The sequence below is a fragment of the Chinchilla lanigera genome, unplaced genomic scaffold, assembly GCF_000276665.1.
Source record: "Chinchilla lanigera isolate Chin_1 unplaced genomic scaffold, ChiLan1.0 scaffold00092, whole genome shotgun sequence".
In the NCBI taxonomy this organism is placed as follows: domain Eukaryota; kingdom Metazoa; phylum Chordata; class Mammalia; order Rodentia; family Chinchillidae; genus Chinchilla; species Chinchilla lanigera.
In genome coordinates, this window is record NW_004955493.1 from 932,915 (window position 1) to 950,380 (window position 17,466).

General features: G+C 56.5%; 1 protein-coding gene across 4 annotated transcripts in view; it reads left to right on the forward strand.

The window, feature by feature from the left end:
- Positions 1-466: 466 nt before the first annotated feature.
- Polr3e (polymerase (RNA) III (DNA directed) polypeptide E (80kD)) overlaps positions 467-17,466 on the forward strand; it is a 28,934-nt gene continuing 11,934 nt past the window's right edge. Inside the window, exons 1-14 of one of the 4 annotated variants that reach the window (XM_005405071.2) lie at positions 467-861; positions 951-1,162; positions 5,286-5,358; positions 6,964-7,014; positions 9,766-9,843; positions 10,718-10,833; positions 11,149-11,231; positions 13,018-13,125; positions 13,454-13,503; positions 14,305-14,424; positions 15,611-15,696; positions 15,896-15,940; positions 16,021-16,112; positions 17,274-17,394. In XM_005405071.2, the coding sequence (XP_005405128.1) occupies positions 5,323-5,358; positions 6,964-7,014; positions 9,766-9,843; positions 10,718-10,833; positions 11,149-11,231; positions 13,018-13,125; positions 13,454-13,503; positions 14,305-14,424; positions 15,611-15,696; positions 15,896-15,940; positions 16,021-16,112; positions 17,274-17,394 (986 nt within the window). In that variant the 5' untranslated portion in view covers positions 467-861; positions 951-1,162; positions 5,286-5,322. Of the gene's footprint in view, positions 862-950; positions 1,163-5,285; positions 5,359-6,961; positions 7,015-9,765; positions 9,844-10,691; positions 10,834-11,148; positions 11,232-13,017; positions 13,126-13,453; positions 13,504-14,304; positions 14,425-15,610; positions 15,697-15,895; positions 15,941-16,020; positions 16,113-17,273; positions 17,395-17,466 lie in introns of those variants that run through there. The other 3 variants (XM_013504853.1, XM_005405076.2, XM_005405077.2) reach the window with 3 other exon arrangements.

Consider the following 17,466-nt stretch of genomic DNA (forward strand, 5'->3'; position numbering starts at 1 on the left):
GCCCGTGCCGCCGTCCGCGCTGCCCCCGCTCGCGAGGCGCCGGCGTCCGAGCGACAGCCGCCCGGGGATCGGGGTGCGGGTGGCGGGAGGGACCCGGAGGAGGCTCTGTAAGACGGTGCGCGGGGCCCGTCCGTCCCGGGGGTTGTGGCTGTCGCCGCCCGCCCCCTCCCGCAGCGGTCAGCCCCCGGCTTCGCCCTGCGTGCGTCCCGGCCCTTTGAAGACTGCTGTTTTTCCTCTTGAGGTTTGTAAGTTTTGAGGCAGGTCTAGGTCGCTGAATTGGCCGGCCGTGTCGAACGTGTGACTGCCCTGCCTCAGCCTCCCGAGTGCTTCCCTTACGGGCGCGTGCCCGGCCGGCGCTTGCGTTCGGGGGCCGCGGGCAGACCGCACCGCGCTCCCGGAGGCTGGGGCGGCCGGGGTGTGTCCGCCGGTCTCAGCCGCGTGACTGTGCGTGTGTGCCGGGTCGCTCACCGGCTTCTCCTGGGGGTCCCGGGCGAACTTGGAAAGCCGCCGCGCTGGCTGCTGTCGTCTGGACGCCGAGGGAGCTGCGGCCTTCGCAGGCGTTCAGTATCGGACTGAACTCTTCAGTATCTGACTGCTTGTCCCGGGAGGCGCTCCAGCCCCGCCGCTGAGAGGCCACCCCCGCCCCGGCTGGCCCAGCCCGGAGAGAGCGGCCCGCGGGGCCCCACGGCAGCCTTGTAAGGGTCATCGCTCGAAGCCGCCCGCTCAGTGCCTGTGCTCCGCGCCCTCGCCCCGCTGCGCGTCCCCAGACAGCTGGTGTGGAACCAGCTGCGGAGAGGGCAGGTGCTTCGCCCGTGTCCTGGAGCCGGGCAGCCCGGTGCCTTCAGGGTGCCGCCCCCGCAGGTACCTGGCCGTCCACCTGACAGTACTGATGTCGCCCAGCCCGCCCGCTCGTCCTGCTTTCCACGCAGTTCGGACCTTCCTCTGCCCAGGTCCCTCCCGTGCGCCGTTAGCGTCCTGCGAGAGTACTAGATGTGCCTGTCTGCTGCGCCCCAGCCTCGGGATACCGCAGGACGGTGAAGCCTGCCTCCCGGTAGCTGGCAGCTTCCTGGCGGTGGGGACAGGCGCGGAACGCAGACTGTACCGTGGCGGCGGATGTCGTGGAGAAAGCCAGAGCGGAGAAGGCAGCTGGGGCAGTTTGCAGGTTTGCACCGAAGGACAGGGATGGTTTAGGGTGAGGATGAGGGAAGTTCTGAAGGAGGTGAGGGAGGGAGCCCAGAGGCTGGCATGGTTAGCAGGGCCGGGGGTGGGCTGCGAGGGGCGAGGCCGGCGGAAGCTGCGGGAGGAGAGGGCAGAGGAGTAGGGGTGCAGGGCTGGGCGGCTCCCAGGCGTCATAAAGCCGGCTCTGAGCTACACGGGGAGCCTTGGGCAGCGTGGTAGGCTCTGACCTAGATACCAACAGGTCACTGGCTGTGGCACCGAGCGGTGATTGCAGGGGAGAGTAGGAGCAGAAGACTAGCAGAGGCTCTCACCGTCCTCTAGACCTGCGTTGGAGCTGGCCAGGCCAGGGAGATGATAGTGCTGGCCAGGTTCTGGCCACCCGTGGAAGGTGAAGCCCACAGGACTTGCTGGTATGGGACGGGAGGAAGGAAGCCCTGAGGAGGACGTGCCCTTGTTTTGGCCTGAACAGGCTCAGGTGCGGCATTGCTGCCCGCCCCGCGGAGACCCACAGCCCTCCCTGCCGGTGTTTGCCTGGAGTTTCCCTTCCGCTGTGCTGCCCCGCTTCTCCACTTCCTTGTGTCTTCCTGCGCAGCTCTCAGCCCGCTTCCTCAGCAGCAAGGCCTGCCCTCCCCTGAGCCCTCTACCTGCAACCGGCACCTTAAGCCCTAAGACCTCGATTTTTCTAATTAAGTTCATTGGTACAGTTTACATATACATTCATCACAGGGAATTTGTACCTGTGCATGATACATCCTGATTCCTTTTTGTGTTTAATCCCCTTCCTTACTGTCTCGGTTCCTTTTCTCTGACACCCAGAATTAAGGAAGGAAAGGTTTGTTTAGTTCACTGTGCGTGGAGGTTTCAGTCCATGCTCATCTGGCTCCAGGGCAGAGTGGCACATGGCAGAGGCCAGCAGTTCATGGCAGTGGAAGACAGCAAAACAACAAGAGCAAGAGGGAGGAGCGGCAGAGAGCAAGCCTCTTTCCCTCCTGTATATTGTATGTCAACTACCGCCCCAGGGGCAGGTGTCGCACTCATACCCACAATCCCAGCATTGGACCGTGGATCATGGATCCATGAATCATCATGGATCGTGAAATCTAGAAGCCATGACTGCATGAGGCTTTAGGGGAACATCCAGGCACAAACCGTGACACTTCCCTTCAACCCCTCTTACCCTCCTCATTTACAGAGCTTGTTTCCATTTTTTCCCCTTCCTACCCCCTCTTCCTTAGTTCCCCTTTCTTTTGAACATTTTTTCCTATTTCACAATACCCATTATACATTTTGGTCCTTATTTACCTTTTTGGTTTCTCTCAATATGATATTTACACATGTGTGTCTGATTTATTTCATTTATGAGTATGGCCTCAAGGTGCATCCATTTACCTAGAAATGTCTCAAGTTTAGCCTTCTTTATGGCTGAGTAGTACTCCGTTGTATAAAAACTAATACATCTTTTTTATCCATTCCTCAGTTGATGAGCATTTGCGTTGTTTCCAAGATTTAGCTATTGCAAACTGTGCTGCTATAAACATAGGTGTGCTTATATCACTCTAGTGTTATTTTCTTCTTTTTTCCTTTTTTTTTTTTTTTTTTTTTTGGTACTGCCAATTTAACTCAGGACCTCACACTTGCTAGACAGGCACTGTGCCACTGAGCTACATCCCCTGCCCTGGTGTGAAATTTGTAATTCTTCCAGGCAGATAGCCAGCAGGGGAATAGCTTCGTCAAATGGGACCTCTAATCCTGTTTTTTTAAGGAATCTCCACACAGATTTTCACAGTGGTTGTACCCATCTACACTCCCACCAGCAGTGGAGAAGGGGTCCTTTTCCCCGCAGCCCCTCCAGTATTTATTGGTTGGTTTCTCAGTAATGCGGTTCTTTCTGGGGTGAGGTAGAATCTCAGTGTTTTAATTTGCATCTGTGGAGTGACCAGTGGTATTAGACATTTTTTCATGTATTTATTTGCCATTTGTATTGCATCTGAGAAGTGTGCATTTATCTCAGCTGCCCATTTTTGGATCAGGTCTTTAAATTTGGGGGGTCTGATTTTTTTTCAGTTCTTTGTATGTTCTAGATATCAGTCCTTTGTCTGAGGAACAACTGGCTAAAGTTGTTTCCTGCTCTGTGTGTTGTCTTTTCTCTCTATTGTTAACTTTTTTGCTGTGCAAAAGCTTTTTAATAGGATGCTAGTTGATGATTCTTTGTAGTATTTCCCATGTGCTTGGGGTTTTGTTCGTGAAATCTTTGCTTACATCTATGTCTTCACGTGTTCTACCTATTCTGTCTTCCAGTACATTTAGTGTTTTTGTTTTAATATTTAGGTCTTTGATCCAGTTTGACTTTAGTTTGGTGCATGGTGATAGACATGGGTCTAATTTTAGTCCTTGGCATGTGGAAAGCCAGTTTTTCCAACATCATTTATTAAAGAGGCTGTCTTTCTTCCAGTGAAGGTGTTTGGCTCTTTTGTCAAACAAGGATAAGGTGGCTGAATATGTTGGGAGTTACTTCTTTCTTTTTTTCTTTTTCTTTTTTTTTTTTTTTTTTTGTCTTTTTGAGGTAGGGTCTCCTTATGCAGTTCAGGCTGACCTTGAGCTCACTTTGCAGCCCAGGCTGGTCTCGAACTTGCAGTAATCCTCCTGCCTCAGCCTCCTGAGTGCTGGGATTACAGGCATGTGCCACCACGCCCAGCCCTACTTCACTTTTTTTGATGTTATTGTGAAGGTTGTTGTTGTTCTGATTTCTCTTTCAGTGTGTTTGTTGTTTGTGTATAGGAATGCTATTGATTTTTGAGCGTTGACTTTGTATCCAGCTATGCTACTAAATGTGGTTATGAAATTTGCAAGTCTTTTGGTGACATCTTCTATGTAGAAGTTCATATCATCTGCAAATAATGATAATTTCACTTTTTTCCTATTCTTACTCCTTTGATCTCTTTTTCTTGTCTAGTTGCTCTGGCTAATGATTCCAGAACTATATTGAACAAAAGTGGTAACAGTGGAACATCCTTGTCTTGTTCCTGATTTTGTAGAGTGAAAGTTTCCAGTTTTTGACCATTTAGTGTGAATTTGGCTGTCTGTTGGTCGTAGAAGGCTTTGATCAGATTGAGATAATGACCACCTATTCCTATTTTCTGTCTGGTTTTTATCATGAATGAGTGTTGAACTTTGTCAAATGCTTTTTCTGTGCTAAGACCTAGGTTTGAAGTTTAGTGTCTTGTCTTGTTTGCTGTTGTTTTTGTTTTTTTTTTTTGTTGTTGTTGTTGTTTTTGAGACAGGTCACACTATGCAGATGCAGTTCAGGCTGGCCTTGAGCTCACTGTGTAGCCCCAGGCTGGCCTCGAAGTCGCAAGGATCCTCCTGCCTCAGCCTCCCGAGTGCTGGGATGACAGGTGTGCGCCACCACTCCCTGTTTGCTGTGTGACTGGATAAACACATCAAGTGTTCTGACTCCGTTTCTGGGTTGTAAACAATCGGAACAATGGGGACAATCAGCCAACCTCATGGAGTGGTTACATTAAGTATAGGAGAGAAAGTATGTGAAGTCATTTTTAGACAAAAACACTGAAGAGTTTCATCACTTGGGGTTACAGTTAAAGTCAGCTTGGAAATGAAGCCCCCGAGCAGAGGCCCCGGAAGGCCTTTGGGCCACCTGCCCTCCCACTGGACACCTGGCTCTTCGTAAAGCCTCGCTGTGGCCGGCAGCTCTGAGGGTTTAGTGGGCGCTGGGCAGCCAGCCGCCCTTCCCTGGCCTGGCTGAGGGTTATTTATGAGTGGTCAGGAGACCTGTCAGTTCACGGTTTATTTTCTCCTAGAGGCACAGCCCACATGTGTTGACTCGGGCCCACTTGTTTGCGCCTGTTGCTGGTCGTTTTCCGCATGCGCACCCTCCCTCCTTCCCGCCTTCGTGGTGTGTGTCAGTGGGGTGTACATTTGGCTGTCCACTGTTGACGCCACTTCCATGGATGCCGAAGAAAGGGCAGCGTTTGTCCTGGGCTCCTCCCTCCCAGTGCTGGGCCTGAGGAAGAACGACACCGGCACCTGACGCCTGACGCGTGGTTGAATGAGTGGCTGATGGGCCATGTCTCTCTTCTCCTTTGCAGATCGAGTCTCAGGACTGCACGGCTGGCTCCCCCTAGTATGGCCAATGAAGAGGATGACCCAGTCGTACAGGAGGTAACTGCTGGGGCCACGAGGGGAGGGGCCCAGTCCTTCCTTTCCACGTGTGCTCAGGCCAGTCTGGGACCTGGTGCTGTCCTGAGGACCCCTAATCTTTACGGTCCCCTCTGCCCGGAGCCCTCTCCCGCCGTCCCCAGACGCCTGCGTTGGTCACCCTGCCCTTCCCCCACACCCCCGATGCAGTACCCCCTTAGCACCGGGGCCTCTCCGACCAGCCCTGTTGTCTGCTCACCACTGCCCGCAAAGCCAAGTGTACCTGGCGCTGAGGAGGTACGCAGTGAGGGCTGCGCGAGTGAGGGGGTCCGGCGGCCCCCGTTGAGTCGTGCAGCAGCTCTCTGGCCCGCTGTGTGCTGTGACGGAATGCGAGCAGGGCCGGGTCCCTGTCCCTGGGCGGCGCACGGAGTGTGGGGGGCAGACCGGGAAGGCGTCTCGGGACGCAGAGTGGGAGAAGTTTCCAGAGCTGATGAAGGAGAGGAAGTTGTTTGGGCAAACTCAGCCCAGCTCTTAGGTCTTTGGAAGTGAGAAGGCGGAAAGTAACGGCACCTGCCCCTGGCCTCCCGCTTTGGGTCTGGAGCCTCACTTGGGGCTTAAGAGGCTGGGGCTGGGAGAAGGCCGCCGGACGTGGAGAGGGGCCTGCCAGGTCTGGGGGTGCTGCTGACCCCGTGTTTGGGTTTGAGTTATTCAGGTGCCTTTAAGCTGCAACAACACTGCCAGAACAGGAGTTAGGACGTAAAAGGGCGATCGGAGACAGTGCGGAGGGAGCCGGGGACTCAGACAGGCGGCGCCCTCGACCCCGAGGCCCTGGAGTGCTCTGTTCAGCGCTCACCTGAGTCTTCAAAGACAAGGGAATCCTTGAGGCTTAGGAAGCACACAGGAAGGCTGCAGGGGCTCCAGCCGAGGGAAGAGCATGTGCAGAGGCCTTGGGGGGCAGAGCACAGTGTGGGTGTGGGGGCTGGGGAGTAGCCGGGGGTGGTTAGTGGGAGGAGAGACGTGGGTCATGAAGGGCCTTGCAGACCAGTTTTCCGCAGGGCGACAGGCTAGTCCAGGAGAGGTGGGATGGGCGGCAGAGAGAGGAACTCGGGTAAGGGGCCCCGTCCCGCCCGTCTCGGCATTTAACCTGCAGGAACTGACCCGATCTGCGCAGCCCAGGGGAAGTGTGCCCTGCCGGGCTGGAGTGCACTTGGTCACGGGGCCAGGGAAGCTCTTGTGCGGGCCCGCTGGGAGCTGTGGGAGGGAGTTCTGGGTCCATCCAGTCTGGAGACCTGAGTCCCTAGGTTTGTTCTATCTATCTGTCTGTCTGTCTGTCTATTGTCTTTTTGAGACAGGGTCTCGCTATGCAGTTCAGGCTGGCCTTGAGCTCAGTTTGTGGCCCAGGCTGGTCTTGAACTTGCAATGATCCTCCTGCCTCAGCGTCCCGAGTGCTGGGATTACGGGCGTGGACCACCACACCTGCTGAGTCCCTTGGTTTTAGCATGAGCTGAGCCGTTTCCTCTTCCCCAAACTGCCTGTCTGAGCCCCACGCCGACTGAGATTGGAGTGGGCCCTGCACGCCTGGGGCAGGCAGCCCTGTGTCCCGGCTGAGTCTTCTCCTCTTGTTCCCAGATCGACGTGTACTTGGCCAAAAGCCTGGCGGAGAAGCTCTATCTGTTTCAGGTAATCACAGGACTTGAAGGTAAAGGGTAAAAGGCCTGGGGTGGAGCAAGGAAGGTGGCGTGGGCCGTCTCAGCCTTGCTTAGCGTCCTTGGTTCCAGGCGAGGTGAGCGAGTTTCCACGTCCTGGGCAGGGCCGTGTTTATCTTCAGAGACGGGCACACAGGGTACATGCAGGAGGCAGAACCGTGCTGTGGTTAAGCGCAGGCTGGGGGGCTGTCCCCACGGGACACAGCTCTGTGGTGACTTCGCCTTCAGCCCTAAGGTGCGTTCTTGAGCTCTCTGTGTCCGTTGCCTCATTCGCAAGGTGGTGATATCGCACTGCCTGTTTCGTAGGGTGCACGTTAAAGTGCTTGGACGTTGCCTGGAGTAGAGTTGGCCCTGCTGTTGGGAGGCTGGAGAGGCTTCTGAGCAGCTCTGGGACAGTTGGCCAGCCTCAATCCTGACAGCGGTGTGGCCGCTTTGCGGGGCCGGGAGCTTGCAGCAGCTAAGCCGCATCGAACGTCTCCTGCATGCAGGCTCTGTTTGCAGCTCGTTTTGGGGGCAACTCATTGAATCTCACGGTTACCCTGCCATGGTGGTTACAGTATTCTTTTTTTTTGGTGCTGGGAATTGAACTCAGGACCTTGCACTTGCCAGGCAGGCACTGTGCTGCTGAGCTCTATCGTCCCTGGACCGTAGTATTCTTAAAACAGCTTTATTGAGATACAGCTCACACAGTATAAAATTCTCCCATGTACGGGCACAGGGCAAGGGATTTTAGTCTATCCATGGGGCTATGCAACCAGCACCACAGTTTATTTTAGTACATCTTCACCCCTCAAGAGAAACCTCGTGGATATTAGTAGTCAGTCCTGCCTGCACTCCCCATTCCCACCTTCAGCCTTAGACAACCATTAGCTGACTTTCCCTCCGTGGATTCGCTGTTCTTGACGTTTCACACAGATGGAACGGCGCACCTGTGGCCTTTTGCAGCGGCCTCTTTCATGGAGAGTTGACTCGTTATACTGTGTATCGGTGCTTCATTTTTTTGTGGGTGAATAACAATTCATTGTATGCATTTTTTTTTTTGTCTTTTTGAGAAATGTAGTTCAGGCTGGCCTTCAGCTCACTTTGTGGCCCAGGCTGGTCTCAAACTTGCAGTGATCCTCCTGCCTCAGCGTCCTGAGTGCTGGGATGACAGGTGTGCACCATCAGTTGTATGCTATATACTATAGTTTGCTTATCTGTTCATCAATTGATGGGCATTTGAGTTATTTTCACTTTGTGGCTACCTTGAATAATGTGCCTGAGAATATTTCTGTACAAGTTTGTGTGGACGTGTGTTTTCATTTCTCTTGGGTTGGATCTCTATCTAGGAGTAGAATGGCTGGGTCAGATGGTAGCGCCGCATTTCTTCTTTTTCTTTTTTTTGAGGACTGCTGGACTGTTTTGCTCTATTTTGCAGTCTCCTCAGTGGGGTGGTTTTCTTAAGTACTTTCATCCCTGTGCTGCATATGAGAAAACAAGGCACAAGGAGGCTGCTGCTTCCTCAGGGCTGGGCAGGTGGCAGTGCTCCCCACCCGTGCGGGGAGGGTCCCGGAGTCCGTGCCCCGGGTCTGCCATTCAGCTGGGGAGCCGGACCCCTGGCGTTGGGCCTGTGTCCTTGACTGACGAAAACGTACTGGTATCCAGGGCAGTGACACTGTCTGTCTGCTGTGTGCCAGGCCCTGTGTTAGTGTCAGCTGTTTTGCCCATCCACCAACACGGCACCTTGGGAGGGCAGGACACAGGTATCGAGTAGAGTGATGACCAGAGCCCAAGCTTGTTCCGGACCCTGCTCGCTCACCACCGCCTTCCGGCGTGAAGTCCGGTGGTCTTGGAGCGGCTCTGGTCCTCAGCGGCCGGGGGCCTCCTGGGTGTCGTAGTGCAGTGGCGCAGGCCTGCCCTGCACGGGCCCTGCTCACAGGCTCAGTCCAGGCCAGCTGTCCGCCAGGCTGTTGCTGCCACTGGAGGCGGAGTCACTACATTAAGTGAGCTTTCAGAAAATGACCACTTTCTTGGCTGGAGTGTAGCTGGTCTGAAACTCCCCGGAGGCCGCGCTCACGCTGCGTGCGTCCCTCCCGCAGGCTCACTGTGGCGGCTGCCCTGTGTCAGCTCGACGAGACAGAGCTGTGAGGGTGGTCTGAACCTCGGCCCACACACACCGTGCCCCTGGGGTGAGGGTGTGCATGAAAGTCCGCACAGAAGGGCGTCCAGGATAACTATACGAAAGCGGGCCCTGGAGGGCAAGGAGCAGCTCGTGATTGCCCTTCCCCGTGTCTCCCGCAGCGTGCTGTAGGAGAGTTTATAGCGGGCAGGAAGTAGGAGAGTGGGGCTGTGTCCCTGCACAGCGAAGAGCAGCCTTGGCCAGCCTCCTTCCTCTTGTCCCCACTTGCGTGGCCTGTGTGCTGACTGCATGACCTTAGGCCCACCCCGCAGCTCCCACGTCCCTGCTCTGCGGGCCGTGTGACTCCCTGATGGTGGGACATGTCCCTCGGAAGTTACAGACAACATGGGTGTGCCCTGGGACTGCCCTTTGGAGCGAGGCTGGGAGGAGCTGATGTGGCAGACCGGGGGAGCTCAGGGCAGAGTGGGTTGGGGCTGCGGGGTGCTGTGGGCTCTGCTTGCCCGGGGGTTGGAGATGGGTGGACGTTGGTCTTCTTGGCTGGTTCCCAGGAGGGCCAGCTCCATTCAGGGTGGGCTGGGTGAACCGACGGCTCCCTTCTTTCCACAGTACCCGGTGCGTCCAGCCTCAATGACCTACGATGACATTCCCCACCTCTCAGCCAAGATCAAGCCCAAGCAGCAGAAGGTGGGGCTGCCCTCTGTGATGGGAGTGGTGCGGGCGGGGGGGGGGGGGGCGGTTGTCTATGTGAGACTGGAGTTTTGGTGGGTGGAATGGGCGGTAAGGGGGGGGGGGGGGGGCGGTGAGGCCAGCTGACAGCAAGAGGACCAGAGGCCGAGAGCAGAGCAGCACCCTTCAAAACAGCAGAAAGGTAGCACTCGGAGGCTGAGGCAGGAGGATTGTTGCGAGTTCGAGAGCAGCCTGGGCCACAAAGTGAGCTCAAAGCCAGCCTGAACTGCATTGCGAGAACTTGCCTCCAAAAGACCAAAAAAAAAAAAAAAAGAAGAAGAAGAAAACAGCAGAAAGGGTCTCCTGGAAGGGCAACCCTGGGAGGAATAAGGCTCAAGATGCACGGAGAGCAGGGGCCTGCATGAGCTCAGAATCTTGGCATGGGGCGGCGGGTGAGAAGCAGGACTGGTGTGAGGAGAAGCAGTGCCCAGGAGGGCTGGGGGTGGGCATGGCGCGCCCGTGGCGCGGCCGCAGCTCTGGCCCGTGTGGTCCTGTCGTGAAGCTGTCCCACATTGCGGGGTTCGCTGGGTTTCAGGTCAAGCTGGAGGTAAGGATGTTTGTGAGAAATCCCCTGAGTTTTAAATGTTGATACCTCATTCAGCTCTTCGGCAGGAGAGCTGGTGGACAGACATGGCTGCGTGTCCACCCCTAAAATAGTTACTCCGATACTTCTGTTGGAGTTTGGGTATATGGCTTGCGGTGTGAACGGAAGCCCAGGGTCTTGGGAAGAGCCACGTGTCAGTCTTGCTTCTGGGCGGGGATCGGGTCAGGGATGTCCCTGGAGACCTGTGCCTTGGGGTCCTCAGCAGGTGGGGGTGCTTGGTGCCTCCAGGTAGAGATTGAGATGGCCATCGACACCCTGAATCCCAACTATTGCCGCAGCAAAGGGGAGCAGATCGCACTGAACGTGGACGGCGCCTGCGCTGACGAGACCAGCACGTTCTCCTCGTGAGTCCCTGCCCCTGCCTTTGGCGCTGCGGTGATCGGGCGCCTTCCGCGGGCTTCAGAGATGCTAGTCCTGCAGGGGTCCCTTGCTGGGAGGGCTGGGCCTGTTGCATCCCCACTCCTCAGCCGGTCCCTTCTCCGGGGCTCTGACCCGGCTTGTGCTCCTCGTTTTCCCTCCCTCTGGCTCCCACCTGAGGGGATGGAAGCGGGCTTGTGGCCTTGATCCCTGGCTGGCGCGTTTTTGTGTGAGGGCTTGCCCAGCAGGCCCTGGTGCTGGGGCTTCCTTGCCCTTGACCTTGCTTCTCCTTGTTGTCCCAGGAAGCTGATGGACAAGCAGACCTTCTGCTCTTCCCAGACCACCAGTAACACATCCCGCTATGCAGCTGCGCTCTACAGGCAAGGTACCTGGTGCTGGGTGTCCAGGGGAGGAAAGGAGGGAGGCGGGGGCAGGCAGAGCTCACCAAGCCTCAAGTTCAGCTCTGACTCAGCCCGGACACTAGACTGCTGCAGGGTCTAGGCAGAGGAGGCAATAAATTACAGTTGTCAGGGCACTGGAGGGGGCCACCTCCGGGGGTTCTGGCCTCCATCTGATAGGGTCATCTTCTTCTTGGGACGGAGACAGCATGTGTGGAGCAAGTGGCAGAATTTTGTCTTTAAATACAAAGTACTTAGGACTCTGATTCCATCCTTAGGCGGCATCTACTCCAGAAAGAGGAAACCATGTCCTCCTGAAAACTTGTACACAGGGGTCCACAAGGGCCTTATTCATGGGGCCCTGAGGTGGAAAGAGCCCGAAGGCCTAGCTGGTGCATGCGTAAACAAAGTGTGGCGTGTCCGTGTGCCTCAGCCGAGCGGGGGGTGCGGCACTGGCGTGTGCTGCCGCGTGGACGAGCACGTCCTGCTCAGTGAGCGGCGCGCGCACACCTCTCCTACGAAGTGTCTAGGGTAGCGAGTGCACAGGCAGACGCCGGCTTCGTGGTTTCAGGGGTGGAGGGCAGAGTTACGTGGGATTGACTGGTTTTTTGTTTTTTTTTTCTTTCTTTTTTGGTTTTTCTCCGGTACCAGGAACCGAACTCACGACCTTGCGCTTGCCAGGCAGGCGCTTTGCCGCTGAGCTAAATCCCCAGCCCCTGGATTGACTGGTTCTTTGGGGGAGATGAAAATATTCTAAAGTTGAATGTGGTGCTGGTTGCCCAAGAGTATTTTAAAATACACTGAATTACATGTTTTAAATGGCGAATTGTATGGTATTGAGTCATCTCAGCTGACAAAAAGTATAAGGTGCTTAAAGTATTTAGAGTTTATAAAGCAGTAAATGAAACTAATCTGAACACAGAGGAAACAAAATAGAATAAAAATAGTGTAAAAAATAGCGTCAAATAGTTACAGCTTTCTCTTTGGCACTGTGTCTTGAGGTCATAGTTCTTCAAAACCACACCCCTTGGGCTGGGGATTTAGCTCAGTGGCATAAGCGCCTTCCTGGCAAGCGCACGGTTGTGAGTTTGATCCCTGGTACTGCAAAAAAAAAAAAAAAAAAGCCACACCCCTTGCAGCTAGGACTGTGAGGAAAAGTTGTAATCTTGGTCAGAGACCACAGGCCTCCTCTGCTGGGCTCTGGCAGGGCTCCTTCTCTAGCCGTCAGGCACTAAGGAACTTCTTGGTGTGGTGGGTGGGCTTGGTAGGAGGTGGGTGGGAGGAGGAGGAGGAACCCAGGAGGCTGTGCTGGGGGTGTGGTCTGGGGAGGCCATGGAGAGGAACTGAGCAGGTGCCAGGTGTCTGGAGCAGGTACTCGGGAGAGGACCTGGAAGCCTCGTGGGGTCTTGAGTGAGGGGCTGCCGGGGGAGCACCTGAAGGAAATGGCTTTCGGCAGCAGAGTCCAGGCTCACGTCCTGGTCTGGGTGTTTGCCTGCCGTGTCCAGCAGGGCCAGGTAGAATTGGAAGTGGGCTCTGACCTGGTGGTCCTAAGGCTTGGGGCCTGGAGCAGGGTGGGAGATAGTTTGACAGTGGCCTAGGCCAGCAGTGGCAAACCTTTTGGAGCCTGCAGTGATACAAACGCCCTGCTGTGGCACCGCTGCCTTAGGTTCGTCACCACTGGCCTAGACCTTCAGGGGTCTTGGTGACTCCCTTGCGCTGGGTGTGTCAGCTTCGATTCCTGGAGGCAGATTCAAGCCCTTCTTCCTCTGCCAGGTGAGCTCCACCTGACGCCCTTACATGGCATCCTACAGCTGCGGCCCAGCTTCTCCTACCTGGATAAGGCTGATGCCAAGCACCGTGAGAGGGAAGCAGCCAATGAGGGTGAGTCTAGATCCTCAGCCCTGCTGTTCCTCTCCGTCTGTCTGCATCTTGGCAGGCTCGATCATGGGAAAAACATTGGGAAGATCAGATTTTAGGATCCTGAGCGTCATCCCAGGCCTCTGCCACTGGATACCAGAAACACCTACTCTTGCGGTTGAGTTAGTCTGTCTGTGTACATTGCCAGAATGTCAGGGTGCCTCCTGTTGGGACCACTGACTTACGAAGCTGCCTGTATCCATGGGCAGACCCCAGGCACGCCTTCGTGAGGCCTCCCTGTGGGTGGGGCTGAGCTGCAAACAGTGGGAGACCTGTCTTGCTTCTCTTACAGCTGGGGACTCTTCGCAGGATGAGGCAGAGGAGGATGTGAAACAGATCACGGTGAGCCCTGGCCTGGGAGGTGAGACAGCAGGGGCGGCGGGGTTCTGAACAGAAGGCACGCAGCTTTGCAGGGTGTCTTGGAGCGTCCCGCTGGCTGCCTGGCGGAGTAGCCTAGCCCTGCTCGGCCTGGCTCATCACCACTGTGCACCGGGCTGTAGGCCTGTCCTGGGAAAAGGGGATCCCTGGGCTTGGTGGGGATGGCCGGGAATAGGAAGCGGGAGACCAGGAGCCCCTGCACACCCCCAGCCCTCCTCTTCTGTGAGGTCACCTGTGTAATCGTGTCCTGTAAGTGGTACCCAGCTGAGAAGTTTCCGTAGTAATTAGTTACTCCTGAATTTGAAGATCGCTAGAAGCGTATCAACCTGCATCCGTGGTTTGTAAAGGTCCTCCGTCCCGCAGTGAGGCTGAGACGATGCCGCAGAGGGGCACGGCACGCCGAGGTTGCGTGTGGCCAGACCTGATCTGGCTGGGGTGCTGCCCAGGTTGCTGGATGACCTTGGAAAGCTGCTCTCGCTTCTGGGGATTCAGAATGCACCGTGACGTTACGTGATAAGCGTGCTTCCCACCTCAGGGTTGTGTCGTCCAGATGGGCCAGGCAGAGGCAGGAGAAGGCTGCTCCTGGCTCGCATTGCAGGTTCACAGAGGGGAGCAGGGCTCGGAATTTCGGAGGCCAGAGTCAGGAAATGAAGAGGGAGGCAGCAGTGGAAATACCCCAACTGCATGTTCTCTGGTCCTGCCAAGGGCCGGGACGGCAGCCCGGGCAAGACCCCCGGCCTGAGTGTGTGACCTGCCTGCCCCTAGGTGCGGTTCTCGCGGCCGGAGTCCGAGCAGGCCCGCCAGCGCCGCGTGCAGTCTTACGAGTTCCTGCAGAAGAAGCACGCGGAGGAGCCTTGGGTCCACCTGCACTACTACGGCCTAAGGGTGAGGCCTGGCAGCTTCTGGTGTGGCTTCTGCGTCTCACTTGAACTTCCACTCCCGTCGTGAGCAGTTTGTACCCGGACAGCTGTCCTCCTTGGTGCCCACCTGCTGTTCCCATTGGGACTTTGGCTGCTCAGGTCTTCCTGGAACATGAGCATCTTGCTGGGCTCTCAGTGGGACTGTGATGGGTTACATGTTTTTCACACACTGTGGGACCCTGGTGGCCCATGAGCTATCTGTCATACCCCCAAGTCCATTGCTCACCTGCCCAGGAGGGTGGGGCGGTGTATACCCTGTTTTTATTGTGTGCATTGCCTTATAGCCTGGCTTTTAAAACTGTACAGGTGAGTACTGGCTTTCAAAGATGCTGGGGCTGGGACTCTTCAGCAGAGCATTTCTAGAAGAGATTCGTATTGACAGTCTTAGGGTCCGACTTCCAGAACTGCTGTTTCTTACTACGTGATTCTTTTTTTTTTGAGACAGGGTGTCACTCTGCAGTTCAGGCTGGCCTTGAGCTTACTGTGTGGGCGAGGCTGGTCTCGAACTTGCAGTGATCTTCCTGCCTCAGCCTCCCTGAGGCCTCCTGAGTGCTAGGATTATAGGCGTGTGCTACCACATCCGGCTTGTTTTTTTGTTTTTTTGGAGACAGGGTCTTGCTATGCAGTGCAGGCTGGCTTTAAACTTGCTTATATAACCCAGACTGGCTTTGAGCTCATGGTGATCCTCCTGCCTCAGCCTCCCACGTGCTGAGATTACAGGTGTGTGCCACCACACCTGGCAGTTACTGTGTGATCTTGAGCCAGTTACTTAGCCTGTCTCGGTGTCAGTTTCCTTATCTAAAATGAGAAGAGTGAAAACCTGGTAGAGTTGTTGTGCATGAGGTGTATTAGTGTGTGTGTAGCAACTACAATAGTGTAACACAATTGGTGCTCAGTGAGTTACAGCTATTGTTCTAGTCACTAGCGGTAGTGTTCCTGCCTTATAGACAGGAAACTGTCTCAGGCCTGGGGCTGGGCAGCTCATAAGCTGGGAAGGCAGGTGGCTGAAGCCACACTGCAGACTTCGGGTGCCCCCTTTGGTTGAATGTGGCTCTGTGGCCAGCCTTGGAGCAGGACGGGGTGAGTGGAGTGGGAGGTGTGCGGGGGTGGGGACTGGGTGGTCAGCTGAGCTCCTTTCCCTCCCGCGACAGGACAGCCGCTCGGAGCACGAGCGCCAGTATCTGCTGTGCCAGGGCTCGAGTGGGGTGGAGAACACGGAGCTCGTCAAGTCGCCCAGGTGGGTCTGGCAGATGCTGGCCCTGGGCTCCAGGCGGGCCCTCCCTGGGGCGTGGCCCCTTCTGTGTGGGGGACGGAAGTGAGGGCTAAGGGGGATTCTGCCAGGAGGGGGCGGGGCCGGACCTCGGCTGCAGCCTGTGTGCCCAGGCACGGGGCGGCAGGGACGGCCACAGTGCCTCTGACCCTGCCCCTCTCCACAGCGAGTACCTCATGATGCTGATGCCGCCCAGCCAGGAGGAGGAGAAGTGAGTAAGGGGCTGGGCGGCCGCTGCCCTGCACCCCTGCCCCCGCCACCGGCATCCAGCTCCCACTTGGTTTTCCACAGAGACAAACCCGTGGCCCCCAGCAACGTGCTGTCCATGGCCCAGCTGCGCACGCTGCCCTTGGCCGACCAGATCAAGATACTGATGAAGAACGGTGGGTGCCGCCCTCGTCTCCCTCCTACCCTCGGGTCCTGGTGCTGCCAGCTCCTGGAGTGTGTGGGGCAGTCGAGGACGCAGGGCAAGGCCAGAGGGCCCTGCTCCCCAGAGGCTGCCGGCTTTGCAGATCTGTTCTTCTTCGGACAGAATGCACCGTGACATTGCAGGGGACGCCCTCCGTGGACTCCAGGCTGTCCCTGTCACTTCTCTGCAGCGGGAGCCTGGGCAGGCTGTTGACCTGAGCTCTAGTTCATTTGTCTGTTAAAAAAGTTATAATTCTGGGGAGTAAAGGAGGACTTGGAGGTGAGGCTCCGAGGGCTGAGTGCAGAGTTTGCAAACGAGTGTGATCGTGGGTCGTTTCCATAGTGAAGTGCTTCCACAGTACTGCGGGTTGCACTCAGGGCCTTCACTGTGTCCCTGTTATTTTTTTGAGGGAAGGGCTCGCTCAGTTGCCCAGGCTGGTCCTAAACGTCAGCTCTCCTGCCCCCGCCCCAGAGTGCACCGTTCCCACCTCAGAAGGCGGCCTTAGGCGCTGTGCGCTGTTTCTCGGTGCCCTCACCGGCACTGCACAGTACGGGGTGGGCTTTCAGCGTCAGAGCGTGTGAGGGCCTGCAGCAGGTGAGTGGCCACGGGCCGGGCGGAGTCCCGGGCCCTCGGCTTCTCGGAGACGCCCACGTGAGGTCTCGGCTTGAGAAGAGATGGGAGCTCCTTGCAGGGTGCTGGGACCCCCGGACCCAGCCTTCTCGGGAGGACTCTGGGCGCTCCCGAGGGCTCTGCCCCGCTCGCTTGCAGAGGTCAGCAGAGCGCAGTGGGAGAGGGCAGACGCTGCAGCCAGGCCTGGGCTTGAGTCCTGGCTGTGCTGTCCCCGAGCCGGGTGGCCGTGGGTGAGCTGAGAAATGACAGAAGGTCCCTCCGAAGGCGCCTCCAGTCTTCCTCACTGGTGCTTCTGCAGAGAGCCTTACAAGCGTTCTGTGAGATGCACAGCCCTGGCACACAGTGGGCACACGGCGGGCAGACAGCGAATGCTGGCTGTTGTTGCTGTTATTGATGCCGCTGGTGCTGCATTTCAGGAGGTTGAGCGAGCTTGACGCTGTGTAGACTTGCTGGGGCCGGGCCCTTCTCCCATCTCACCAGCCCTCTCCTGTCTGCCCTGCTGCAGTGAAGGTCATGCCTTTTGCCAACCTGATGAGCCTGCTGGGCCCCTCCATGGACTCCGTGGCTGTTCTGCGAGGCATCCAGAAGGTGGCGATGCTAGTCCAAGGAAACTGGGTGGTGAAGAGGTAGGTTGTCTTCAGGCTTGTGATGGGGTCGCTTGATCCGTTACGTTTAGGTGATTACTCATGCTTTGGGTT